The 19,728-nt window shown below is 42.0% G+C and overlaps 2 protein-coding genes across 3 annotated transcripts; one reads left to right on the top strand and one right to left on the bottom strand.

Annotated features, from left to right (window-relative positions):
* Nucleotides 1-367: 367 nt before the first annotated feature.
* Nucleotides 368-6,926, top strand: LOC310862557 (ADP-ribosylation factor-like protein 8A; the record flags this gene model as incomplete). Of its 2 annotated transcripts, XM_083770507.1 has the most annotated exons (7): nucleotides 368-802; nucleotides 2,575-2,655; nucleotides 3,263-3,336; nucleotides 4,126-4,219; nucleotides 5,054-5,121; nucleotides 5,404-5,474; nucleotides 5,981-6,926. In XM_083770507.1, the coding sequence occupies exons 1-7, from the start codon at nucleotides 680-682 to the stop codon at nucleotides 6,028-6,030; spliced, it is 561 nt and encodes a 186-aa protein (XP_083626633.1). In that variant the 5' UTR covers nucleotides 368-679. The 2 variants fall into 2 exon arrangements, with proteins under 2 accessions (XP_083626633.1, XP_083626634.1); XM_083770508.1 differs by lacking the exons at nucleotides 5,054-5,121; nucleotides 5,981-6,926 and having other exon boundaries at nucleotides 5,404-5,457.
* A 5,328-nt stretch (nucleotides 6,927-12,254) lies between these two features.
* Nucleotides 12,255-19,108, bottom strand: gpr37l1a (G protein-coupled receptor 37 like 1a). The gene is made up of 2 exons (XM_083771350.1): nucleotides 18,291-19,108; nucleotides 12,255-16,217 (listed from the first exon to the last, which is right to left on the bottom strand). Exons 1-2 carry the CDS (start codon nucleotides 18,963-18,965, stop codon nucleotides 15,132-15,134), a joined length of 1,761 nt encoding a protein of 586 aa, XP_083627476.1. The 5' UTR covers nucleotides 18,966-19,108; the 3' UTR covers nucleotides 12,255-15,131.
* Nucleotides 19,109-19,728: the final 620 nt, after the last annotated feature.

The following is a 19,728-nucleotide window of genomic DNA, read 5'->3' as shown; positions in this document are numbered from 1 at the left end:
AACCTGGAAACGGAAACAGGTCAAGTGGGCAGACTGGGTGGGCACCAACACCACCAAAACCAACTGGGCACTAGCCACTATAGGATATGTGGGCACTTGGGACAACTGGGCAACTTGGACGAGTGGGCACTTGGACAAATTTAGGCTTAGGGGTCGTGGTTTCTTTCGGTGTTTTCCCCCCTTCCAGAAAATATGGTGCCCAGATGTCCAACCATTCTCCAGATGTCCGTACTAGTGCCCACCTGTCATGGTCATAATACCAAAACCAGTTATGTGGCATGGGGAGGTGCAGCGGCATCTAGTGGCTGCATGTTGCCTACTAACAGCACTCCAGAGACAAACGACTGTCCTTCCGAGCTATGGGATGTGTAGACCCTACCTTTGACCACGGCTCATGCATTGTTTGCGATCAGCTGTACATGGATGTTAACCCCACCCAATGAAGACAAGTCAACGGACAGCAACAACCTTACACTAAAAGGTGTCCAGGTATTTATCTTTATTTAGGTTTAATAAACGAGCAGAACCCCGCCGCCTGATCGGTCGTGGTGTGTCGTGTGTGCCCGTGAAAAGCTGAAGCTACATCTTCACATTGTCCCCAATATCACCATCATCACCACCACCGCCACCACGGAGGAGACAGTCAGCTGATCTACGTCCACTTCCAACCGGGGTCAAGATGATCGCCTTGTTTAGCAAGCTGCTGGACTGGTTTAAAACCTTGTTCTGGAAGGAGGAGATGGAGCTGACACTGGTCGGGCTGCAGTATTCGGGGAAGACCACCTTTGTCAACGTGATAGCGGTAATTTTCTGACATTTTTCTTCGGGATCATAGTGTTATTTTATTGACTGACTTCCACACAGGTCTTGTGATCAAGATGCCGCGCTCCGCCCCTAAAGAAAATGACATTTATACTATGTAGTACGACGGTGTCGCTTGCCCAAAATAGTGATCTTCTGATCATCAGTATGTTAGCGACTGCCGATCGACTGAATAGGCTTAAACGACATCGAAGCACATTCTGTGGTGTTTAAAATATGTGTGTAGTCAGTGTGTGTACCCATACTCTCACACCATGATGATGATTGTGACTTCATAATGACATCACGATGATGACGTCCGTTTAGACAAATTTCGTCAATTCAACTCAAGTGGTTGCGGCCGATGCGGCGGAGAATAGATTTTCCATTGCTGTTGGCATGGCAGTAGTTAAAAGCATAAAGGCCTATAACTAGAATAAGTATGTCCATGTGGTGGTTTCAACGCTACATTCCATGACAAGTGAAGCTGTGTCCTCATTTGACGTTGCTGCCTCTGATCAGTGGTGTGTTTATTAAGTCAGTGAGCCCTTTTCATTTCATGGACCCCATGATATGTATTAGGCCGTTGCCTAATTATTAGGCAACGGCCCCCATTTACAGTTCTTATTATCTTCTTATATTGAGACAGCAGCCACTGATGAAATGAATGAAGCTCTTTTGGGTGACATTCAGGCTATTTAATTGTCATCATGTGTGTAGGCTACATGGGCACTACTACATGGGAGTTAACTGTCATCGTCTCATCAACTTTCATCTGCATTTTTATTTTTTATTGTATATTTGTTATAGAGGGACAGACAATAGGCTGACAGGAAACGGGGAGAGAGATGGGGGGGTGACATGCAGTAAGGGCCGTCGGGATTGGGAGTCGAACCCGCGGCACACTGCCAGACTTGAGCTACCGGCCAAGGTGCCTGGACCGCTGAGCCACGGCCCAGGCCTTTCATCTGCCCTTTGCTTCAGAATTTTAATGTTTGTCTGATGTCTGATTTTTGTTTTAGTTGTCTTTTCTTTTTAAAGTCAAAAGTCAGGTGTAAAATATAATCTGAGACACAGTCAGGCATATTATACACAGGATGTCCGTTGCTAATCTTGGACACAGTTCAACACTGAGACATGTTGATGTCGGTATTAAAAAGGGCCTTTTGTAGACGCTCCTGCAGTTCTTCCCCTCCCACTCTTGGCCGTGGATGTGTGTCCTCAAGTGATCTGTGTTGTCAAGTGAACCCTGGCCTTGACAGCATTGTGTTTTATTTATTACTACCAATATGTATAATTTGTTACTTATACAGTCATGTATATTTTATAGCTCTGCCCCCCCTTCCCAATTTAGTCGATATGCCATTTAATTCCTCCCCGGGCCCACACACTAGTGTGTGTTGAACTTGTCACTGCTGTTGTCCCTACCTGCTCACCTGCCAGTAAGGAGCCCCCAGGGAGGACGTGGCAGCTTCGTCACTACTCCTCCTGCCAGGGACGGTCATTAACAACCTAGTCCGAAAATATCCTATAATGGCTTACATTATAGCGAACTTTCCAGGAATAGAAAGGATGTCACTTAATTGTGGATGGATTTCTGAACTGAGTTGACAAAAATTGTACCATATTATAATGAGTCTGACTGAGGACCGATTATAATGAAGATGGGTTGAAAATGGGTGATGATGATGTTTTTTATTTTATTTTACTGGATATTTTATTTTTCCCACAGCCTGGTAACACCCGGTATATTCTTTTGTTGTTGTTAACCAGTCAGGTCAGTTCAGTGAAGACATGATTCCCACGGTGGGTTTCAACATGAGGAAGATCACAAAAGGAAATGTTACCATAAAGGTTAGTTCAAGCACCACATCCTTAACGTATTATTAATTTCACTTCAAACATGTTTGGGACATTTTACAGTCTACCAAAGCTTTTGTGAGCATCCAAGTTGCTTGATTCAGTTTACCAATAACCCTTTTCATTTATTTTTTCATCATTTGTTTTGAAAATGAAAAATATTAAATACAATAAAAAGAAAAATACATTAAATGAATGAAAATAAATCAAACATGCACTCCCCCTAACGTATTAGGAGGGCAGACACCAGAACCAAGGACAGTTGTTTCCGAGTCAAGCAACTTAAAAACTGCCCGGCGTAGCACAATGACAATGTGACATGTTGGACAATTCTTTCTCTGATCATTTTTGCTCATTTCATTACAAAACTCTTCTTTGTATTAATGATGCTTAATATGTATTTATCAACACCATACATTTAGTATTAGACGTTTAAGTTAAATTATTTCCTGGCTGTAAAGGTGTGTTAGTTAATATTAGTATTCTGCATTAGTATTCATAGTATTTTAGAAGCTACTGCACCCATAATCTCCAGGGAGAGAGCAGATAGTGTGGACCGGCCTAGAGCATGTTTTACAATAATTCATTTTTGTTGTTGCAGCTGTGGGATATAGGGGGTCAGCCTCGATTCAGGAGTATGTGGGAGAGATACTGTCGAGGAGTCAGTGCCATTGTGTGAGTACACACACACACACACACACACACACACACACACACACACACACACACACACACACACACACTAGTCTCCCTATAGGACCACTCCAGCCATCAATTTACAATGATTATATTAAATCACATATGCTTCATTATGATATGCCTAATGCTATCTTTGTCTAATGTCTAATAATGTTTTGCCTTATTTCTTAGTGCCTATGTCGCTCTCTGAGTCTCTGCTGAGAATAGCATCCTTTCAACTGCAACACTTGTGTCTTTAGTTGAAAATTTGGTATTTTTGGTGCTAAGTCATACACCACCAAAGTATAAATTAGCCACAAGCCAAAGTCCTAAAATAATAATTTGTGAGTGAGGAGTGAAGACACATTGCAGCATTTCCCTCATCTTTCAGCCCTCTTAAGACATTTTGGTCTAAGAATTCCAAAAGTAGCCATACCTGCTTTACAAGACATTCAATACAACTTGTTATGCTGAACCTGGGTTCATTTTAACACTTGGAGTATGTAGCATTGTGAATTGCGTAAATGAAATTGCATCTGCATTTACCCATTCTAACTATTAGTAGCAGGGGATGGTGCCATTAATATGGCGCCCAGATGGGAATTACCCTACATTACCCACTAACATGTTTGATGATGATGTCATAACCATGTTAGGAAACATAAAATTGGGATTATGACATATGCCCTTAAATAACTCGTGATCCTGGAGGCCGAGCAAACTCTCGCTCTCGCTGTCTCTCTCTCTCTTTCTCTCTGATTAACTAAATCTCACTTAATTTCCAAGGTACATGGTAGATGCAGCAGACCCAGAGAAGATTGAGGCCTCCAAGAATGAGCTACACAACCTTCTAGACAAACCTCAGCTTCAGGGCATTCCAGTAAATACTCCTCATTGTTACACCTCACCTGAAGTCTTAAGCATTGGGATTAGTTTTTTTTTTTTTTTTTTTCTCCCAATGCATCTTCTTTTAGTTTTTAAATAAATAAGATAAATAAGATAAATCATAAAAATAAAATATCGTGAAAAATCGTATCGTGAACCTCATATCGTGATACGTATCCTATCGTGAGTTGAGTGTATTGTTACATGCCTATAAAAGAGTGCAGCAAACACACACACACACACACACACACACACACTTTGTCGTACAGTCGTTCCATAGGCTAAGCCCAGACATGAATAATGAATGTATAGTGAGTGCAGACAAGAAGGGCTTGCATCTAATGATTTATTGGAGAAAGAGATACATATGGTTGCGTGCGTGCGTGCGTGCGTGCGTGCGTGCAGTGTTACTAAAGAGATATTCCAAGGTTAATGCTTTGCTGGGAGACAGGGTTGTAAAAGTCAGACTGAGACTGTGCCTGTCCCTGAGAGGGGACAGGCACAGGAGTGGAGTGATGGACACAATGGATTTGAGATGAGATCATCAAATAGAAGTGATGAAAAAAAACAAGTGTGTGTGTGTGTGTGTGTGTGTGTGTGTGTGTGTGTGTGTGTGTGTGTGTGTGTGTGTGTGTGTGTGTGTGTGTGTGTGTGTGTGTGTGTGTGTGTGTGTGTGTGTGTGTGTGTGTGTGTGTGTGTGTGTGTGTGTGTGTGTGTGTGCGCGCGTGCATGCGCTGTGCACACATGCATGTATGGTCAAATTCTATTCACCTCCAATACAGTTAAACTGATGCTGTTGAGTTTTGTAACACGTGGGTCCTCTCCTCAGGTACTGGTGTTAGGGAACAAGCGAGACATATCCGGTGCCTTGGATGAGAAGGAGCTAATTGAGCGCATGTAAGTACAATGAACATTATTTCAAATGTCACAGTTATTTATTTTCATTTACAGTCACTGCTAAGTAAGGCTTCCTAATTATGTTCCTTGGGACCGTTCATATTGCTCCCTTAATTTTCTACCCTAACAGGTAGGTCATTACCCGTGTCCCGGGTTCAACTACCGGTAGCCCCCGATTAGACATCTGTAGACATCTGTATGCAATTAACTTATTATCTTCTCATCTTATCTTCCTTCCTTTTTCCTCCTCTTACTGTATCCCCTCCTCTCTCTCTCCTCCAGGAACTTGTCAGCTATCCAGGACAGAGAGATTTGCTGTTACTCCATCTCCTGTAAGGAGAAAGACAACATTGGTGAGTCCCAAGGTTATAATAGTTTGGGATTTTTCATTTTTAGTTTAGTTTTAGTTTGAATATGTTTTTCTAATTCAGTTAGCTTTAATTAGGTTTTAAAGCGGATTTGCTAGTTTGTTTTTTGAAATGCTGAATAGTTTTTTTAATTAGTTTTGGTGTTTTATTTTTTTATATACTATTTGTCAGGCGTGGGATTGAAAAGGTAAGCATTGTTAACAAAAGATAGCATTTAAAAATGTAAATTGTCAATTTTAGTTTGTTATATCGTTAGTTTTCGTTAATTACAAGCTGTCCACATTAACATGAAGCAATGCATACACTACACCTACACCTAAGTAATTAAATGAATATACAATAAACAAATAGAAAACACTACATGAAGAGATTGTGTGTGTGTGTGTGTGTGTGTGTGTGTGTGTGTGTGTGTGTGTGTGTGTGTGTGTGTGTGTGTGTGTGTGTGTGTGTGTGTGTGTGTGTGTGTGTGTGTGTGTGTGTGTGTGTGTTAGACATCACACTACAGTGGCTGATCCAGCATTCTCGGACCAGGAGAACATGAGGACCGATCTCCTGACCACTCCCCAAAGACCATCTTCTGTACCCTCTCTTCTCCTCCTGCTTCACCTGTTATCTCTCTTCTCCACCTATCCGTTGCTTCCCATAACCCTGATTCCATTTAACCTACAAGCCTTTTTCTGTCAGCCCCAATTTCACCTGATATACTAAGGCTGCAATGAGCCATGTCTGGCTCTAGAGGGCAGTAAGTAGACAAACGCTAGTTCCGTAGGTAGTGAGTCACGTACAGTGAATTGAATTTCGAGCACTGATTAGGTTACTGAGTCATTGAACTTTGAGTCAGTGACATGAGAGGATCTCAATACATCAAGATACATAATGTAGCTATAACAACAACACATTTTGGGCATGTCATTGTTCAAACATTGTAAGCTACAAGCGGTGTGCGCTTGCAGATCTGCTATTTCCCCCATATGACACCGTCCTACATCAAAGTATGATATATGGCGTAAGCGGTTGTCTGTCGGGGAGACCTTAAACGAATGCACTCACTTTCATAAGGGTAGTTGTAGTCATTGGAGGTAGTGAGCAAAGTCGCTCAGTGGCTTTTCACAGTGAGTTCTGTGAATTGTCTAGGGAGCTGAACTTCCAGCGCCCTGTAGCGATTTTGGATTTGAGGCAATCTAGAAAATGCCTTACTCCCTGGGGAGTTTACTACCTCATACCTACCGAACCAGAGACTGGTTTGAGACACAACCAGTCTACTAATGGCTACCCTGTCCAGTCTTTCAACAGAAGGTTACTATGCGTCATGCCTGCTTTGACAAACTGTACATGCTGACTAGTGTGGTGAGTCTGGTGACTGTTTTAAAAGTTTACGTCTGTTTTGGTCAAATGGAAATAGAAGAACACTGCTGGTGTTAGTAAGAGATTCACAGGCATTTCACACTCCTAATGAGCTTCACTTTGACATTTACTGGTTGAACGCCAGAAAAAGCCTATGTGGAACAGAGCATTTAATGTTAACAATGAACTGGTAATATAGCAGTAGACTCTGGTGCTGAATGTCGCCAGTAATACTCAATAGGCTACATTAACGTTACACATGGTTGATTCAATATTATTAAAATAATATATACTTATTTCAGCTTTAACGTGCATCTGATCTCATCCAGATTGTGCCAAGATATTACTTACAAATTACATTTAAAATTAGAAAGATTGTGTGGTTGCCTCAATTGCTAATAAATAGGCCCCTCCCACACATTTTGCTAGCCAATGACAATGTCACGTCACCCCTACTGTATGTGGATGGGAGGTGCATCACATTTACACTGTCTGTCACTGATGTGGCCAAATATACAACACCTGTTGTGACTGATGTGGCCAAATACACAACACCTGTTGCTTTGGGTGGTCAGATGTGTAAAACTTATTGGATGCATTCATACCTGGACTTTAGGCCTTTTTCTCTATCCAGCTCCAGTCTGATCTTGCAGGATGCATGTTAATGCAAGTTGTACTTGCATTAAAATGCGTCCTCTGATCGCCAAGTGACCGTGCAAGTGACCTTTGGTGGACATTTAGATTTGTCTGAATGTTGACACTATAGCCATATCCCCTTAGTTCTGTAAACCTACCACATACCGTAGGGGCTGACAGAAATGGCTTTTTGGGTTGTTTTGTACCCCATGCTCTCATATTTCCTATTAATACCCCCCTTTCAAAGAATTACACATACCTCTTTCTCCTCCTTCAATCCAGTTCTGTTCTTGTAAAAACAAAATATGGGAGATACTGTATAATTTGCACTGTTATGAATTATTTTGTTTTCTACCTGTATGTATTTTTTATGCCATGTACTTCAGAACGGATAAAGTTTGACTCTGACAGTAAACTTATCAGCCAACTCTCTTCTGACTTACTGTATTCTTGCAAGCTATGGTGGAGTCTTCTCAAACTAGCACCAGGCTGTACAGTACATTTATAAATACAACTATTGTACATTTTGTGACTGAACTCACTAATAAAAGCAAAAGGTGACATTCAGTTGAGATGTGAAGGAAAGGAAGCACACACATTGAGTTATCTCTTGAGTTTTAATGACCCTGTGACACTTAAGTTTTAAGCATTCGTTTTAAACGAAAAACATTCCTTGGGCTAAAAATGGCCATAGCCGTCATCAAATTTGGGCAAGTGGCTATGGCCTAATTTAGCCCACGGAGTGTTTTTCGTGCAAAACTAATGCTTGGAATGGGTTCAGAATCATGAAAACCCCCTAGTTTGACACGTCACATGCTACACATGCTACTTAAAGCATAATGAATTTTTTTAAATGTTGCTTCATATAGGTTGTTAATTGTACCCCAACTTTCAACCACTGAATTTACCATGATCCACTAATTTAATTGAGAAATTATTATATAAATTGTTATTTGGATGACCCTAAGGATAATAAAAAACCCAATTTATTTTGGTTCAAACCTTAGATTGACTGGCCTAATAACTCAGGAGTCTTATTTCTCTATTACATATTAAATCCTGCCTTACCTAGCCGGGCATCAGTTCAGCAAAATTACCCTAAATGATTTTCATATAACTTACAAAACATACATTAGGCCTATCCACAATTACACTGTATATTATTCAAGTCTTGGCACTATAAGTACTAGCCTTCCAACACCAGAAGAGGGCGATATAGATTTTTCATTGAGATGATCTTTAAGGGCCTGGGCTAAGCCTAAGCAAGTGGCTTTTTGTCCTGTTCTTTTCTCACTTTGTGAATTCTGAGCTCTCTCCTCTTTCTAACTCGAACACTCTCAACACACAAAAGGGAAGCTCATGAAAGACTGAATGACCAAGCTTGCGTAGCCTACTGCCACCAAGAAAATTACAAAATCCTTTGAGACAGAAGACTGAACTGGGCAGTGACACAGAAAATGTACTTTTCAAATGGTTCAAACTTCAAACGATTTCCTCACCAAAGATTTCTTATTTTTTCCCCTTTTACTTAATCTTTAATTAATTGTTTGTTTTATTGTCTCTATGAAAGACCCCCATCAGATGTTGGTTTTCCTCGCCTTTAGCAGTGTCAAGCTTTCAGCCAGTCCCATCAATGAAAGCGCTATTTGTTTAGGACTGAAAGAATGGAACCCCTAGTGTTTACTTGTGGGTTTTATTGATGCTTCCCGTGTCTAGACCAAAATCAACTGCGCTCAGTAAGGAAGTGCCCCGCTGCAGTCCATCTCTGGTCCGGGCACTGACTGTGCAAGGGAGCCATCTGTCAGAACGAAGTTCCATAGCACAACCACCTGCCGGGGAGTTCTCTGCTTCGGTTCCACCACCTGCTGTCTTATTGACAGAACTGTGGCTTCCATACTGGACTGCTTCTGTGTTCTGGTGTCACTGGAAGAGGAAGAATCTAGAAACTCTGGCCCCTCTGGGATTAAAGCCCAGTAGTCTCTGCAGGGTTCACAGAGAATTGGACTTGTAATCCTCATTTTGTTAGCATTTCTCACTTGAGAAAGCTAGTCACTGGGCTGTTGTCTTGGTAATAGTTCTTGGCTTTCCTTGATGGAAGTGTGTGCTTTTGCTCCATATTTCTTGGGCCTGCTGATACCATAGAAATGGGTATGGTACAAAACATCAGAAATTAGCCATGCATATAGAAGAGCATGGAAACAAAACACAATCAGTTATACATTTCTTGTTTTTACCTAATTTTACAATTGTTTTCTTTGTGACTGCCAATTTGGAAGTCATTTCAATTTGAGCATTGCACTTTCAATTGTGAATGTTGCATCCTCATCTGTTTGTAGTGTGAAGGTTTGTGCTCTCATCACTGTTGTTTAGCATCTTTGCAATAAAGAAGTTGTCTGTACTCTGTAGAGGTCATGCTGTGATTAATCTGAACAATGAGTATTCTATGATCTTTCAGTTGGCATCAAGAGCTTAGTACATTGGCACAGGTATACTGATATTTCATCAGCATCAATTTAAGGCAAGGCAAATATACATAGCACATTTAAATGGCAATTCAAAGTTATTTACATGAGGCATAATTATTCATAGAGAAAGAACAGACACTATCGAATATGCCTCATGTAAAGAACTTAACATGATACTGTTTTTTTTGTTTCCAGAACAAATATTTGGGGTCAAAGGCCCCAGAATTTCACAAACTGAACTGAACTATTTGGTGTCCCCAAAAGGTATAGGACTGTATACATCCTGGGTGACAAACCCATTTTTTGTTACACTACAAAATTCCCCATGTTGTCGTGTTGATTACTAACTCTTGCCACACAAATAAAGTGCCATGCAGGAAAGCAACACTCCAATGAGGATTGATTGACAGATGAGGAGGGATCAACACCACAAGTACAATGCAAAAAAGTGTTTTAATGCCTTAAAATGTATTACCATTACAATGTTTGTCTTGTTACATGAACACAAAAATGTATAACAAATATGAAGAGTACTTGGGTATGTATAATCCCGTAAAATATACAGTTTAGGGAAGGAACATCATGAACACTTGAAAACAGGCAATGTACATATCAGGTCTGGAGACAGTATCAAAGTTAAGACCTGCGTGTTTCAATGGTGAGTTTAGTGGAGGTTAGAGGGCCAGAAGACCATATTAGATTTATTGTTATTCACTGCTGATAATTTTGTGGCATCCATCATTTTACAGTAGTCAACAGTGCTGGCTTATTTGTCAATGCTTGCATATTGGCACACCTTCATCTAACACATCCCATTTTTAATTAATTAGATTAGCTTCAACTGTGTTGATTACGTTACAGTGTGCTAAGGTAACACGTAACACCTGTGTTTTGACCCTTCTGTAACGTAAACAATCTACAAAGAGTTTTATTTCCCTTTAATGTCATCCAAACATATGAGTTGCTTTTACTGGCATAAATTTGCGTATCATTCATATCTGCATGAATTATGTTTATAATGGCATGTTTAATACAAATAAGAAAGTGCCTAAATGGACTCTTGTGGCAGACAATATCAACATATCACAGCATATTGCCTGAACCACCCAGCAGTTTGAAAGCAAAACATATGCAAGGCTAAAATAATCCCAAATAGGTTGGATCAAAAATGCCTCTCTGGTAAGAATACATTTCCACTCAAAGGAGCACTTCACACTTCAACCTCCCAATTAAGGATTTCTACTTCTTCTGATGAGAAAAACAAGTAGTCTAGACTCAAAACCAAGTGAGAGCATGAATGAATCCTCATTTTGTTCCCTTTCTTACACCATTATGTGTGAATTCATGTGCAACAAGTGTGTAGTGCATGGAAGCATGAGGGTGGGAGGGAGGCGAATGGCTGGCGGCGTCTTGAGTTTCAGGCCCACACAGAACAACCAACGCTCACCCTCCCCTCTCTCCATCGCCTGGGAAACCAAGAGGAACTGTGAGGTTTTGGGAGAGAGAGCAGTGGGGTTGTTTTGGTCAGTGTGTGTGCACACTGTGTGCACCTCCTCCTCCGCTGCTTCTACCCTCCCCTTCTTTCTTCTCTCTCAGTCACTGCTAAAGACATTGATTGTGGGGGTAACTTGGCAACTGTCTTGGGGGAGGGGGGCTTGGCTACTGAATGCAATGACGGGGCTCCGGCTTGCGCTGAGGAGAGGGGGGACATGGGAACAAAGCTGGCCTTATTGGTGCTGTCCCCCTCTGCTTCTTTCTTTGCGCAGCACCAGGCACAACTAAGTGGGAGGACAAATATTTCAGCTCAGAGAGCAGGGACACTGCTTAGGGCGCTTCCATGATGCTCTGTAGATTCCACACCATTCCTGTGTGTGTGTGAGTGTGTGTGCATTCTGAGTGTGTGAGAATGTGCGTGTGTGGGTGGGTGTACATGGGCAGCTGTGGTGGTCCCCATTGACTTATAATCTTATATGGACTTGCTTGTGCGTTCAGAGATGCATGTTTTCCATCAACCATGAGTTATCTAACAGTTTCCAAAGTTTTTAGCCCGTGACCCAAAAGAAAGATTTGATGTCTCCCCGGGACATCAAATTAATGAATTATTTTCTTTTTTTGGGGGTGGCGGGGTGTTTTTTGAAAATGTTTTGAAATAATAATTAAAAACTAAATATAGGAATAAGAAAATTAAGAGACCCATACAAATAATAAAAGACCCTAACAAACCGAGAAGCAAGACTGAGATCTTTGAATGTTTATTTGCTAAAACTGGATACAAAGCATCACTGATCCTTATTAAACTTATATATTTATGCTACACACCTACATAGACTACATTAGAAGCCTAAATTCCGTCATAACATATTCTCAACATATTCACAATGGGACACTTTCATTTGTATGTCCCATTGTACACATACAAACATTTCAACATTTCATTGTTTGCATTACTTTGAATCCTGAGCTAGTGAAACATACTGTATTTTCTAGAGTTCTAAATGTTTCTAGAGTTCTAAATGTTAAGCAGATGGACAGTAATAGGGTACGGTCACACTGAACTGTATTGCTGCCTATGCGGGTGGATTCTGCCAATGCTTTTCAATGGGAACTGAGCGGTTTCTTGTGGAAATCCTTGAATGGCAACAAAACAAACCGCCATTGAAGAGCAATTGGCAGAATCCCCCCGCATAGGCAGAATCAATTGAAGTTTGGTACTGGTACTAATTGCAATAAATACAAACAAAAACAAAACATCACCTGTGGGGAAAAAAGAAGAAAAAAAAGTGATCCCTGGGAATGTGATAGATTCACATGATGGATTCACATGTTCATTTTTGTCACATGTAAAGAGTCAGCATGTGTGCTTTTTATGTTTCACATGTCAGCTGACCTTATGGGACAACCTTAATTTCCCCATTTAATAAAATAAAATGTACATGAAACTAAGCCTTTTTTTAAGGCTTTTACATTTGCTTTTACAAATGAGAGATTTCACATTTGTCACACATAATAAAACTAACAAGGTCCTATCCTGTAGCTGCAAACTGCTTTATGATATTTCAGTGAGTTGAGATAAATATCAGACACCAAAGACTGTACTTAATAAAAGTAAAACATTGAATATTTGACATAAACATTATAAAAAAAGAATGCACAGCAAATGTGTTAATTTAATTCTGGAAGTAAATGGACCCTTACTGGTCCATTTTGTTTTATACACTCTCAGACTGCAGTATGGGAATGCGACAAGGCAGGGATAGCATAGGGGTGAAAGGTTTGGGACAATTCTAAGTGCCCTGCACTTAGGGGGCCCTCACATCATGGTTTATAGATGTTTAGTAGGCTAATACTGTATGTAATATAATGCAGTGGTTCGCAACTTTTTCAGGACGTGACCCCCCAAAATAATCATAAATGAACTGGGGACCTGCCCACCCTGACAAGCACTTGGAATGTAGGAGTTGAAGCATTAATTATATTTAGTTTGACTCCGAAAATAGCCGATCTACAAGCACAGCAGAGCTTGTAGATCGGTAACCTTGCGTCACCAGAGGAAAGCCTGGTATTCGTTTTTAAAACAAGCCATGTGTTCTGGTTTTTAAAAAAGGAAAAAAATAAATGTGATTCCGGTGGTTGGTTCTGGTTGGGTCGCAATGTTTTTATTCCCCACATAATGCAAATCAATTTGTATTCTCGCTAGTCGTGCTACGAGTTAGAATTGAAAATGGACAAACATTCAACATTTTAAACTACATTAATCATTTTGGAGGTGGTTGGAGGTGGTTCTAGTCATGTGGAATTTATGTAAAGGTATTTCCACTGATCAGATCAGAAACCCGAAAATGGGATCCCAGGCTATTTCCAAAATGTTTGCCTATATTCCTAATATTATTTGATAATTTGGACAATGTTTGAGGCATTAAAAAGTCCTTAAATTCTCACTTCACTGTCATTTGGGGCCCCCCCAAAAATAAATAGAAAGAAAGAACCGTCTTGAACACATGACTATAGAGATACTGTGTAACGATTAGCGGGATTTTTGGACAGATTCTGGAGGAGTAATATCAAAAGATGTGTTTTACAAAAGTCGGCCTCCTGGTGGCGCTATAACAGGCCGTTCCGGAAAGTTGGGGCAGAGGTTCATCGTTGGCATTCAGGGAATGTGTGTGCAAAATTTGGCATCGACCTGGTTACCGGTGCCGGAGATTAGCTGGTAACAGACAGATGGACGGACAGACTCACACACGGACTGACTGCAAAACATACTCTCTCCCCATGCCTTCAGCCTGGTGGAGACAATTAACTTTATATGTGGGTAGTGGGTACCAAGAACTGGTTTCTATTTGGGTACCAAGAACTGGGCAATGAAACAATGTGCTATATCAGATGACATAATACATGGCACATTTTGTAAATCATGACAGAGAAGGAGTTGAGGAATCCTGAAAATACCCAGTAGCAGAAGTGAATAATTCCATGGAAGCTTATACATTGTGTGTCCATGGTGGCTGGGGAAACTCAAAGGCCAATTGTTGTTCTGAGTGACTCTTTCGCCGTGACCTTCAGCCGCTGAATACCAAGTCAAGGAACCTTAACACCAAGTATAAACAACTTTTTCTTCAATGGTGGGTGTTATGACAAGGATTGACAGTTACCATTGAATGGCATTCCTTTCACCCAGATCATTCCAATACAGAGTTCAAGAGGTTAGCGACAGTCACAGGACATAGCTCCCAGGCACAGTCAGAGGATGCATCATGCTTTTCATTGGTTAATTCCCAGTTCCCACTAAAGAATATACAAAGACTACACTGGAAGTTAGAAAACACACCAGGAATTCAGAGAATAAATCACAGCTAAAAGAAATGTTGTCTTACTCAAACAGTCATAAAAACTGCTGAAGACTGTTCATTCAGCTTGCTTTAGACAGCTTTAATTTCTATTGATCCCATATGATAAAAAATATATTTTTGAAATGTAGCAACAGCAAGAAACCAGACAGTTCATGAACACCAGTCTGCCAGTGTGTGGCCACCAGTCTCTGCAACTTAATGAATCTATTGTGGCCTCCTAAAAAAAAGAATGCAGGATCTGATGAGTTTCTGCTGTTATGATGACTCCACGCCTCCAGTTCATTTAGACTGGAACAATGAAGGCATTGGGAGTTTTTCTGCTGGCTCCTGGCTGTAGTGGAGAGACCTCAACAGGGAGTTCCAATTGCCACCACAGAGGAAGTGTCTTTCGCCTTGTCATAGAAGATCGCCGGCGTCGTCCCTGAGACGATTTTGAGTTTCTCTTCCTTGCAGGAAGAGGGAGAAAGCGATGGCGGGGAGATGGATACGGGAGAGGAGAGAGCGGAAGGAGAGGCGGACGCCGCGGTTGCTGTGGTGGAGGCTGAGGAAGATGAAGATGATGCGCCATCTGGGAGACACTCCTCGCAGCAGCAGCAACAGCAGTCCATGAACGCCTGGCCGAGTGAACGACACAGACACAGCAGCAACACCGGTGTAGACGAGCTGCGCACGAACAATAAAAACTGTCCAATCAGAGCCAGGAGGGCCTCGGTGGATGTGGAGACGGGGATGGAGATGTAAGCCAGGGCGATGTTCCAGGCGTTCTCCGGCAGAGTACAAACGGCGTAAATGACGGCGAGAGCCATCACAGTTGAACTGAGCCGCTGCTCCCGCCTCGCCTGCTGCTTCTTTTTAGGAGAGGAGGAAGAGGAAGAAGTGGAGGAGGAAGAGGAGGACGTTCGTCCTCCTGCTACCTTGACACTACTTGCTTTCCGCAGAGTCTCTTGGGCGACGACGTGTCGCGTCACTAAGTTGCAGGCCAGCGTGAAGAGTAGAGGCAGACAGAAGTAGCAGCCAAAGTACCACCACATGCGGGCCTCATGGTATGTCAGCACCAGAGAATACACGGTCTCTGGCAGATCGATAGAGGGCTGGCGCACACACATATCCACTAACAGGCCACCTGTTTGGGCTCCAAGGATAGCAACCGGTGAACTCCCTGGTTGAGTGGCCTGGTAGCTGATGGGAGTTAGAGGAGGACTGCCATCTTGAGTTATTATTGAAGTGCTCACAACTTCCTGAGTGAGTTGCCAGAGGAGTAACTCAGGGGCAGCCAGGACCATGGAGCCGATCCAGATGACAGAGAGCTTGGCCAGGATGGACTGGCATGGCTCAACTCTGGGTGTTTGTAGCGACCCTGGGGTGGTTGCAGTATGGAAACGATCTATACTCAGGGCACACAGGCTGAAGGTGGCAACACCCAAGGAGGTCACCTGGTAAAGGAACAAAGGGTGGAGGTTATTACTAGTAGCCAAACTAGCCATACAATAATAACCATATGAAATACATTAGAAGCAGTACTTTTGCTAGCCCCATATGTTCCCTCTCCCTACGTTCATTCTGTAGCTCCGAGATGAGGTCACACACTGGGCCCCTCCCACCGCGTTTCAGAAACGGCGCAAGTTTCCGCTATGTAAGTTTCTTACCCTGACGCCACGATTAATCCAAACGTGAAGGGGACGTGAAGGGTTTACACTAATTCAACCATAACAACGCCCAAGAAAATCCAACTAGAGATTTGAACCGAGCCTTTACGTCCCGTATTTTGTCAGTCGCTTCCATGTTTATCAAGTAAGTTGAAAAGCTTTAGCGCCTCCCCGGCGCCTCCCCTGGTCGAAATTTCCAACTGACTTCAGTTCACTCGACATGCACGCGCACACGCACACTTCCTTGATAAACATGGAAGCGACTGACAAAATACGGGACGTAAAGGCTTGGTTCAAATCTCTAGTTGGATTTTCTTGGGCGTTGTTATGGTTGAATTAGTGTAAACCCTTCACGTCCCCTTCACGTTTGGATTAATCGTGGCGTCAGTGTAAGAAAACTTACATAGCGGAAACTTGCGCCGTTTCTGAAACGCGGTGGGAGGGGCCCAGTGTGTGACCTCATCTCGGAGCTACAGAATGAACGTAGGGAGAGGGAACATATGGGGCTATACTTTTGCTAACATAAGGAGGTGAGGGGTGACGTAGGGTGGAAATATGAAAAAGTGTTAATGATGATAAGAGGGAAGGAATAATGCCTGAAAACCCACCTTTTCAGACTCCATCATGTCCCATAGCACTTACCCTAACCCCTTAGATAGCATTTCTGTTGGCTTAGATAGCATTTGACTTAGACTTATAGCATGTTATGTAGACAGCACTATAATTGTATTGTATATAGTCATAGCACGCCATAGTACATATGTATAGCATAGTAGTGAATATGTATAGTTTATTATGTATAGTGTATGTATAGTTTCATCATATAGATATTCCACTGTTACCTTCTTAGCTTACGCATGTTTCATGATAAATGCTTTTATGTGATGTATTCCCATGCTTTTGTTCTTGCCTAAATGTAAGTCGCTCTGGATTAAGAGCGTCTGCTAAATGCCTAAATTGTAAATTGTAAATTGAAGATAGTTATAGGGAGAGGTCAGTCAGAGCAGAAAATCAGGATAAGGATAAAGAAGTGAAGAAGGGTACATTCATCTAAAATAGTTTCACAGTAGGCTACACAAAGCTGTTAAAACTATTGCTGCCAAGAAATAACTATACATTTACCTTATGGTTACAATTTAAATTAGCGACTCATGTAGCACTAAGTGTTGACAAAAAGAACAGTCTATCTTTACAGTGTCTTCTGACCCCCTCCCTCCTCCTTCAGTGCATGCTCAATGACCTCAATTAGTTGAACCCACGCCTCTAAACAATTAACTGTCTTCATTAGCATACAAATAGGTTAACTAACTAAACACAGACCAAGACAGGGCTGGCTGCTGCCAGGCCTGTTTTTGCATCGGTGCACAGTTTTATTATAATAAACAATCCACACTCGCCTATTGAATGAACACAGCTGGAAGAAGTTGAAATATTGTTGTCATTATAGGGAGCATATATAAATGTAGAATGTTTTTATTTATTTTTTATTTTTTTTACTTTATATGTCATGATACATCAACATTATCTCCAAAAAGTCCAAAAACTCAAAATTGTTAATTTTTCAGTAAATGAAGAAAACCTTATATTTTAAAAACAATGACTCAACAAAGTTGGTAGGCCTATTGTGAGTTTGTGACTTTATATATTGTCAATTACTTGCATAAGAGGGGGAGAGAGGTGGTGGAGTTTTGTATTGGCAACAAGTCCCCAGGACTTGTGTTTCCTTTTAGCCTCAATGTCTGACTGTACTCTATTAGTCAAGTCAGAAAAGTAAGCAGAACGTGGAACGTTTACCTTTCTGACTAATAAAGTATTTAATGAATGAATGAATGAATCAATCAATCAATCAATCAATCTCACCTCCATGTAGGGCACGATGCGACAGGACAGGTCTCCCAGTAAGCGTTTGGAGGTGAGCTCATTGAAGATGACCACGGGCAGACAGAAGAACAGCACTAGGAAATCCCAGAACGCCAGGCTGGCGAGGATGCTGTTCCATGCGCTCTTCAGGTAATAATTATGCCACACGATACACATCAGTGCGAGGTTCCCCACGATGCCAACCGCGAAGAGGATGAGGGCGAGCAGCATCACCGCATATGCCCCGTACGAGCCGTCAGTCACGGGGTACAGCGGGTTCTGCACAAACACCGTGCCTTTGTCCGAGTAGTTCCCATGCAAGAAGACCCCAGAGACAGAACCCGAGATGCCCCGGTGACTGTGCGCGCTCTTCGGCGTCGTGAAGTAACTGTCCGGGTCGTAGGGATGTCGGTAACTGTTTGGAGAATGTTGGTCCCATTTGTTTGAGCTCCCTTCCTTCGCTCCGCGAGGGATCCTTTTTGGGTTGCCCGAGAGGTGCCCAACTGGCTCCGGAGCCTCAAGGGAATCAGTCTCCCAAGTCCCCGGGCCCAATGCGTCTGCAGCCCGCACAGACTCTGTCTGGTCCCTCATGGCTGCATGGACACCAGGCTGCTGCACATGACGGGGTTCCGTAGCTCTCAGAAAAAGAAACAGCAAAGCCAAAACTGGAACCATAATTGTAGCCTACTGTTAAGGTGTATTATATATCGCTTATTATTTTAAAGAAATGTATTGACGATAAGTGTAGTAGAAAAATAGAACATGTGGGATTCATCTGTAGCTGCTGTAGCCTGGATGCTGGTGGGACACTGCACTGACCATCTTCTATTCTTCTACTGCTCTGCTCTATGGCTCACTCTGATGTAGTTGTAGAACTTTTGAATCTGCCTCAAACTGGAATGCCCATCTATTCAGTGATTATTTTCTCTGGGGGAACGATCCAGTACATAATATACTGAGGTCTATAGCGCCACTTGGCGGTTCTTTTGAGAGAAACATGTAGGGTAAATCAAGATCAAGATGGCATCATCATTTTGATGTATTCTTATTTCTTTAGTCTGTCTAACAGACTAGTCATAGAGAGAAAGAGAATGCACAAACGCCTGTAAACTGCAGTGGCCACTGGTTCTGGTTCTGCTGGACAAGGAAGGAGACATCCAAGAGGAGCAGCAGAGAATGGCAGGTAGGCTACACAGCAAGCATCAAAGCGGAAAGCGCCTAGCAGGATCCGTGTTATGATAAATTAAGGAGAGAAATGGCTTTATTACAATTGTGTTCTTTCTTGTTGTCCTCTCTGTAGCCTAAAAGGTGGAGAAGAGCATTTTCAACTCATCAGAGAAATGGCCAGGTAGGCTACAGTATAGCAATACAGCCTAACACACCTGTACTGTTCTTTCTTGGAACTATGATAAACTTATTTTATGTGCTGAGAAGATCA

The sequence above is a fragment of the Protomyctophum parallelum genome, assembly GCF_964188405.1.
Source record: "Protomyctophum parallelum genome assembly, chromosome: 8".
Taxonomy (NCBI): Eukaryota; Metazoa; Chordata; class Actinopteri; order Myctophiformes; family Myctophidae; genus Protomyctophum; species Protomyctophum parallelum.
Note: the sequence above shows the minus strand (reverse complement) of the source record. Positions and strands in the feature narration are given on the sequence as shown.

Bases quoted from the DNA above. Each gene is read 5' to 3' on its own strand.
- gpr37l1a (XM_083771350.1), bottom strand. From the start codon at position 18,965: ATGGTTCCAGTTTTGGCTTTGCTGTTTCTTTTTCTGAGAGCTACGGAA. The intron at 16,218-18,290 runs GTGAGATTGATT...TTCCTTTACCAG, and splicing joins GCATCGTGCCCTACATGGAG to GTGACCTCCTTGGGTGTTGC.